Below are 9642 nucleotides of genomic sequence, written 5' to 3' on the forward strand. Positions count from 1 at the left end.
TTCTTGCGTCATTTGAATATCTAGTAATGGCGGACTGGAATTAAAGTTGCGTGTACAGTTTACAAAAACACTTTGTATTAAGCTTGAGATTATACGATAAAGAGATTATTACCCTCGTGTATTTCGGTATCGTCAATATCATATATTAGGAATAAAAATAATGTATTGACGATACCGAAAAACACTCTATATATGAATATAAGGCTGAGTAAACTTCATGTTACCTGTTAGTGAGTATTGTCATCAATGGTGTAGAGGTTTAGCCTTTCAGTCTAAAGACTCAATGGGATGCTAATGTTGTAACACAAATATTAGTTTCCTATGCTTATGAATTGTTCAAAACACTTTTAATTTAAGGTAAATAACAGAGTTTATAAATGTTACACCCAAAAACTAGTAAATAAAATTTTAAACAAAGATTACATTACTGAATTTTAAGCTGTCACTTACAAAATCATCAACAGAGTTTTTGAACAAAATGTGCCTAATAACTAATAATGCTTTGGCTCCTGACATTATAACACAAAATGAAAATGAAAGTAGCACGAGGTAAGAAATTCAGCACCAAGTGTGACACCCCGAGACACGGGCACTGACTAGAGGACTACTGGATAGGTTATATAAGTTTAAAAAGAGAAAAATAAAGATAACATAGTCAGTAAGACTGGACAGGTAGGGCTGCCCTAGCTCTTGCTGAACCATTAAAACAATAACATTTAAGACAAAAATACATTAAAAACTACACTTATTATATATTTAGTAATACTTGTGCCTTAAAATAGCTAAGAATGCAAAAAAATAAAATAATAATAATTTTTTTTTTTTTTTAAATCCTTTTGAGGCCTGAGTACCATCTAAAACATCTTGTGTTTTGTGCTTTAAATTTTCAATCAGCGTTTACACTAAAAGCAAAAGTAGAGAAATTATAACAATTTTTAAGAAGAGACAACATAAAGCAATATAAGTACAATGTCATTCCTCTGTTGTTATGACAACACTGGTGGAACATTTTCAGTCAGTATTTGAACTTAAAACCAGCAGCGAAGAAATTATACTTTTTTTCTTGTTTTTTTAAATAGCAACATAATACACCAAACAACAATGTTATTTGTCTATGAAGACATCACTGGGGGAGCATGATATTGTGTCATCCGTTTTGAACAGTTTTTTGCATCTAAAATTCTCTTTGACCGAGTATTTAAGATTCTGCCGGTTTATCCCCACTGCCAGAATCCTTCTGACTCTGGAGATAATCCTTGTATTTCTTCTCCTGAGCTTCGAACAACTTTGTTAGTTTCTTCAGTGCCGACTTGGTCAGCTCATTTCCTTCAGCATCATGGGTAGGCAGTCCCTGCAATATCAAACACACTTATACACAGGTCAAGGTAGGCAGCCCCTGCAATATTAAACACACTTACACACAGGTAGGCAGCCCCTGCAATATTAAACACACTTATACACAGGTCATGGTAGGCAGACCCTGCAATATTAAACACACTTATACACAGGTCAAGGTAGGCAGCCCCTGCAATATTAAACACACTTATACACAGATCAAGGTAGGCAGCCCCTGCAATATTAAACACACTTACACACAGGTCATGGTAGGCAGACCCTGCAATATTAAACACACTTATACACAGGTCATGGTAGGCAGACCCTGCAATATTAAACACACTTATACACAGGTCAAGGTAGGCAGCCCCTGCAATATTAAACACACTTATACACAGGTCAAGGTAGGCAGCCCCTGCAATATTAAACACACTTATACACAGGTCAAGGTAGGCAGCCCCTGCAATATTAAACACACTTATACACAGGTCAAGGTAGGCAGCCCCTGCAATATTAAACACATACACAGGTCAAGGTAGGCAGACCATGCAATATTAAACACACTTATACACAGGTCAAGGTAGGCAGCTCCTGCAATATTAAACACACATACACAGGTCAAGGTAGGCAGACCATGCAATATTAAACACACTTATACACAGGTCAAGGTAGGCAGCTCCTGCAATATTAAACACACTTATACACAGGTCATGGTAGGCAGACCCTGCAATATTAAACACACTTATACACAGGTCAAGGTAGAGAGTCCCTGCTATAGTAAACATGTTTATACAATTTTCCATCAACATGATCAGTAGGCAGTCTTTGCAGTATTAAACTATGGTTAAAAATATTGTATTTCCCATCTTTCCCAACTCTGCTACTACTTCAGTACGATGAGCTGGGGACTAATACAGAAAGTTTCTTATCTCAGTGTTGAAGGGACTGAATAAATAGCTCAACATAATGGTGGATCAAAATGGCCTCGGTCGTGTAGTGGTTAAGCCATTGGACATAAGGCTGGTAGGTACTGGGTTCACACACCGATACTGGCTCCCACCCAGAGAGAGTTTACCGACTCAATGGGTAGGTGTAAGACCACTATAACCTCTTCTCTCTCACTAACAACTAACCATTACACCCTCTTCTCTCTAACAACTAACCATTACATCCTCTTCTCTCTCACCAACAACTAACCATTACACCCTCTTCTCTCTCACTAACAACTAACCATTACACCCTCTTCTCTCTAACAACTAACCATTACACCATCTTCTCTCTCACCAACAACTAACCATTACACCCTCTTCTCTCTCGCCAACAACTAACCATTACACCCTCTTCTCTCCCCCCAACAACTAACCATTACACCCTCTTCTCTCTCGCCAACAACTAACCATTACACCCTCTTCTCTCTCGCCAACAACTAACCATTACACCCTCTTCTCTCCCGCCAACAACTAACCATTACACCCTCTTCTCTCTCGCCAACAACTAACCATTACACCATCTTCTCTCTCGCCAACAACTAACCATTACACCCTCTTCTCTCTCGCTACTCACTAACCATTACACCCTCTTCTCTCTCGCCAACAACCATTACACCCTCTTCTCTCTCACTAACAACTAACCATTACACCATCTTCTCTCTCGCCAACAACTAACCATTACACCCTCTTCTCTCTCACTAACAACTAACCATTACACCCTCTTCTCTCTCGCCAACAACTAACCATTACACCCTCTTCTCTCTCGCCAACAACTAACCATTACACCATCTTCTCTCTCGCCAACAACTAACCATTACACCATCTTCTCTCTCGCCAACAACTAACCATTACACCATCTTCTCTCTCGCCAACAACTAACCATTACACCATCTTCTCTCCCACCAACAACTAACCATTACACCCTCTTCTCTCTCCGCCAACACTAACCATTACACCATCTTCTCTCTCTAACAACTAACCATTACACCCTCTTCTCTCTAACAACTAACCATTACACCCTCTTCTCTCCCGCCAACAACTAACCATTACACCATCTTCTCTCTCACTACTCACTAACCATTACACCCTCTTCTCTCCCGCCAACAACTAACCATTACACCCTCTTCTCTCTCGCCAACAACTAACCATTACACCCTCTTCTCTCTCACCAACAACTAACCATTACACCCTCTTCTCTCTCACCACAACTAACCATTACACCCTCTTCTCTCACTAACAACTAACCATTACACCCTCTTCTCTCCCACCAACAACTAACCATTACACCCTCTTCTCTCTCGCCAACAACTAACCATTACACCCTCTTCTCTCCCGCCAACAACTAACCATTACACCATCTTCTCTCTCCGCCAACAACTAACCATTACACCATCTTCTCTCTCGCCAACAACTAACCATTACACCATCTTCTCTCTCGCCAACAACTAACCATTACACCATCTTCTCTCTCGCCAACAACTAACCATTACACCCTCTTCTCTCCCGCCAACAACTAACCATTACACCCTCTTCTCTCTCGCCAACAACTAACCATTACACCCTCTTCTCTCTCGCCAACAACTAACCATTACACCCTCTTCTCTCTCGCCAACAACTAACCATTACACCCTCTTCTCTCTCACCAACAACTAACCATTACACCCTCTTCTCTCTCACCAACAACTAACCATTACACCCTCTTCTCTCTCACTACTCACTAACCATTACACCCTCTTCTCTCTCGCCAACAACCATTACACCCTCTTCTCTCTCACTAACAACTAACCATTACACCCTCTTCTCTCTCGCCAACAACTAACCATTACACCCTCTTCTCTCTCGCCAACAACTAACCATTACACCCTCTTCTCTCCCGCCAACAACTAACCATTACACCCTCTTCTCTCTCCGCCAACAACTAACCATTACACCCTCTTCTCTCTCGCCAACAACTAACCATTACACCCTCTTCTCTCTCGCCAACAACTAACCATTACACCATCTTCTCTCTCACCAACAACTAACCATTACACCCTCTTCTCTCCCACCAACAACTAACCATTACACCCTCTTCTCTCCCGCCAACAACTAACCATTACACCCTCTTCTCTCTCACCAACAACTAACCATTACACCCTCTTCTCTCCCGCCAACAACTAACCATTACACCATCTTCTCTCTCGCCAACAACTAACCATTACACCCTCTTCTCTCCCGCCAACAACTAACCATTACACCCTCTTCTCTCTCGCCAACAACTAACCATTACACCCTCTTCTCTCTCGCCAACAACTAACCATTACACCCTCTTCTCTCCCGCCAACAACTAACCATTACACCCTCTTCTCTCTCGCCAACAACTAACCATTACACCCTCTTCTCTCCCGCCAACAACTAACCATTACACCCTCTTCTCTCCCGCCAACAACTAACCATTACACCATCTTCTCTCCCGCCAACAACTAACCATTACACCATCTTCTCTCCCGCCAACAACTAACCATTACACCATCTTCTCTCTCGCCAACAACTAACCATTACACCATCTTCTCTCCCGCCAACAACTAACCATTACACCATCTTCTCTCCCGCCAACAACTAACCATTACACCATCTTCTCTCCCGCCAACAACTAACCATTACACCATCTTCTCTCTCGCCAACAACTAACCATTACACCCTCTTCTCTCTCGCCAACAACTAACCATTACACCCTCTTCTCTCTCGCCAACAACTAACCATTACACCATCTTCTCTCCCGCCAACAACTAACCATTACACCATCTTCTCTCTCCGCCAACAACTAACCATTACACCCTCTTCTCTCTCACCAACTCACTAACCATTACACCCTCTTCTCTCTCGCCAACAACTAACCATTACACCCTCTTCTCTCCCGCCAACAACTAACCATTACACCATCTTCTCTCTCGCCAACAACTAACCATTACACCATCTTCTCTCCCGCCAACAACTAACCATTACACCCTCTTCTCTCCCGCCAACAACTAACCATTACACCATCTTCTCTCCCGCCAACAACTAACCATTACACCCTCTTCTCTCTCGCCAACAACTAACCATTACACCCTCTTCTCTCTCGCCAACAACTAACCATTACACCATCTTCTCTCTCACCAACAACTAACCATTACACCCTCTTCTCTCTCGCACCAACAACTAACCATTACACCCTCTTCTCTCTCGCCAACAACTAACCATTACACCCTCTTCTCTCTCCACCAACAACTAACCATTACACCCTCTTCTCTCCCACCAACAACTAACCATTACACCCTCTTCTCTCTCACTACTCACTAACCATTACACCCTCTTCTCTCTCACTACTCACTAACCATTACCCTCTTCTCTCTAACAACTAACCATTACACCCTCTTCTCTCTAACAACTAACCATTACACCATCTTCTCTCTCACCAACAACTAACCATTACACCCTCTTCTCTCTCGCCAACAACTAACCATTACACCCTCTTCTCTCCCGCCAACAACTAACCATTACACCCTCTTCTCTCTCGCCAACAACTAACCATTACACCCTCTTCTCTCTCACCAACAACTAACCATTACACCCTCTTCTCTCTCGCCAACAACTAACCATTACACCATCTTCTCTCTCACCAACAACTAACCATTACACCCTCTTCTCTCCCACCAACAACTAACCATTACACCCTCTTCTCTCCCGCCAACGACTAACCATTACACCCTCTTCTCTCTCACCAACAACTAACCATTACACCCTCTTCTCTCTCACCAACAACTAACCATTACACCCTCTTCTCTCTCACTACTCACTAACCATTACACCCTCTTCTCTCCCGCCAACAACTAACCATTACACCCTCTTCTCTCTCGCCAACAACTAACCATTACACCCTCTTCTCTCTCACCAACAACTAACCATTACACCCTCTTCTCTCTCACCAACAACTAACCATTACACCCTCTTCTCTCTCACTACTCACTAACCATTACACCCTCTTCTCTCCCACCAACAACTAACCATTACACCCTCTTCTCTCTCGCCAACAACTAACCATTACACCCTCTTCTCTCCCGCCAACAACTAACCATTACACCCTCTTCTCTCCCGCCAACAACTAACCATTACACCATCTTCTCTCTCGCCAACAACTAACCATTACACCCTCTTCTCTCTCGCCAACAACTAACCATTACACCCTCTTCTCTCTCACCAACAACTAACCATTACACCCATCTTCTCTCTCACCAACAACTAACCATTACACCCTCTTCTCTCTCGCCAACAACTAACCATTACACCCTCTTCTCTCTCGCCAACAACTAACCATTACACCCTCTTCTCTCCCGCCAACAACTAACCATTACACCATCTTCTCTCCCGCCAACAACTAACCATTACACCATCTTCTCTCCCGCCAACAACTAACCATTACACCATCTTCTCTCTCGCCAACAACTAACCATTACACCATCTTCTCTCCCGCCAACAACTAACCATTACACCATCTTCTCTCTCACCAACAACTAACCATTACTCCCTCTTCTCTCTCGCCAACAACTAACCATTACACCCTCTTCTCTCTCGCCAACAACTAACCATTACACCATCTTCTCTCCCGCCAACAACTAACCATTACACCATCTTCTCTCCCGCCAACAACTAACCATTACACCATCTTCTCTCCCGCCAACAACTAACCATTACACCCTCTTCTCTCTCGCCAACAACTAACCATTACACCCTCTTCTCTCCCGCCAACAACTAACCATTACACCATCTTCTCTCCCGCCAACAACTAACCATTACACCCTCTTCTCTCCCGCCAACAACTAACCATTACACCCTCTTCTCTCTCGCCAACAACTAACCATTACACCCTCTTCTCTCTCACCAACAACTAACCATTACACCCTCTTCTCTCTCACTAACAACTAACCATTAACCCTCTGTCCTGGACAGACAGCCCGGATAGCTGAGGTGTGCCCAGGACAGTGTGCTTGAATCTTAATTGGATATGAAAGTTTTTTTGTTTAATGACACCACTAGAGCACATTACTTTATTTATCATCCATCAGCTATTGGTTGTCAAACATTTGGTAATTCTGACATTTAGTCTAAGAGAGGAAACCCGCTACATTTTTTTTCTCCATTAGTAGCAAAGTATCTTTTAAATGCACCATCCTACAGACAGGATAGCACATACCACAGCCTTTGATATACCAGTTGTGGTGCACTGGCTGGAACGAGAAATATAATTGGAAATGAGCACAGAAATAAGTATAAATGAAAGGAAATGGTGGATCAAGAGAAACATACTAATGGGCTCACACGATAACAGGTAGAAATAACGATGTTTCACTATAAATGTATGTATTAGGTGATAAAAATCCAGTTCAATCTACTACTGCTAACATTAGGATGACACACGATAACAGGTAGAAATAACGATGTTTCACTATATATGTATGTATTAGGTGATAAAAATCCACTTCAGTCTACTACTGCTAACATTAGGATGACACACGATAACAGGTAGAAATAACGATGTTTCACTATATATGTATGTATTAGGTGATAAAAATCCACTTCAGTCTACTACTGCTAACATTAGGATGACACACAATAACAGGTAGAAATAACGATGTTTCACTATATATGTATGTATTAGGTGATAAAAATCCACTTCAGTCTACTACTGCTAACATTAGGATGACACACGATAACAGGTAGAGATAACGATGTTTCACTATATAAGTATGTATTAGGTGATAAAAATCCACTTCAGTCTACTACTGCTAACATTAGGATGACACACAATAACAGGTAGAGATAATGATGTTTCACTATATAAGTATGTATTAGGTGATAAAAATCCATTTCAGTCTACTACTGCTAACATTAGGATGACAGAAAACACCTTGTATATTCTGACATCAGTGCACTTCAGTCTACTACTGCTAACATTAGGATGACAGAAAACACATTGTATATTCTGACATCAGTGCACTTCAGTCTACTACTGCTAACATTAGGATGACAGAAAACACATTGTATATTCTGACATCAGTGTTCTAAGCAAGAAAATTTTATTAATGTGTAATTGTGATCATTAAAACAAATTATTTTATAATGGCTGTATAAAGTGAGAATGTTTCCTTTAAAATAACCCATTAAAAAAAAATGTTTTACCCGATCATCGAACTTGGAATATTTGTCAGTTTCACTTTTAAACATCTCTGAGGGAGGAATTTTCTTCTGAGCTTCTTTAGCAGCCTGCAATAAAACAAGATACCTGACATATGTACATTAACAATGACTACACCTGTAAAACGTCACCTATTTTAGGAACAATTATTAAATACTTTTCAACAAACAGAACAACCTGACATGTACATTAACAGTGACTGTACCTGTAAATTAAACATCACCTGCTTCAAGAACAATTGTTAAATACTTTCCAACAAACAGAACCACAATGTATTACAAAAATGGCTTAGATGACGGGGGGGGGGGGGGGGGGGGAATCTGGGTTGACAAGGGCAATTGATCCTATATCCAATCACATCTCAGATAAGTACCCAATGGAGTTATATGCCAGCCCTAAATTTAGAAAGATAACTACAACTACAAAGGTTCTATAGCAAATATATCAAATGGTCACACCCAGGTTCTAGATGTATATAAACAAGTCATACCCAGGTTCTAGATGTATATAAACAAGTCACACCCAGGTTCTAGATGTATATAAACAAGTCACACCCTGGTTCTAGATGTATATAAACAAGTCACACCCAGGTTCTAGATGTATATAAACAAGTCATACCCAGGTTCTAGATGTATATAAACAAGTCACACCCAGGTTCTAGATGTATATAAACAAGTCATACCCTGGTTCTAGATGTATATAAACAAGTCACACCCAGGTTCTAGATGTATATAAACAAGTCACACCCAGGTTCTAGATGTATATAAACAAGTCATACCCTGGTTCTAGATGTATATAAACAAGTCAAGTCAGATGTATATAAACACCCCAGGTTCTAGATGTATATAAACAAGTCATACCCTGAGATGTATCTAGATGTATATAAACAAGTCAAGTCACCCCAGGTTCTAGATGTATATAAACAAGTCACACCCAGAGATGTATATAAACAAGTCACACCCAGGTTCTAGATGTATATAAACAAGTCACACCCAGGTTCTAGATGTATATAAACAAGTCACACCCAGGTTCTAGATGTATATAAACAAGTCACACCCAGGTTCTAGATGTATATAAACAAGTCACACCCAGGTTCTAGATGTA

General features: G+C 41.1%; 1 protein-coding gene across 1 annotated transcript in view; it reads right to left on the reverse strand.

Moving 5' to 3' along the window:
* Positions 1-64: 64 nt before the first annotated feature.
* LOC121381786 (cysteine--tRNA ligase, cytoplasmic-like) overlaps positions 65-9642 on the reverse strand; it is a 270786-nt gene continuing 261208 nt past the window's right edge. The window contains exons 19-20 of the mRNA XM_041511141.1: positions 8523-8606; positions 65-1351 (exon numbers count right to left, since the gene is read on the reverse strand). Coding sequence (XP_041367075.1) covers positions 1199-1351; positions 8523-8606 — 237 coding nt within the window. The 3' untranslated portion in view covers positions 65-1198. The remainder of the gene's footprint in view (positions 1352-8522; positions 8607-9642) is intronic.

Source organism: Gigantopelta aegis, chromosome 9 (assembly GCF_016097555.1).
Source record: "Gigantopelta aegis isolate Gae_Host chromosome 9, Gae_host_genome, whole genome shotgun sequence".
NCBI lineage: Eukaryota > Metazoa > Mollusca > Gastropoda > Neomphalida > Peltospiridae > Gigantopelta > Gigantopelta aegis.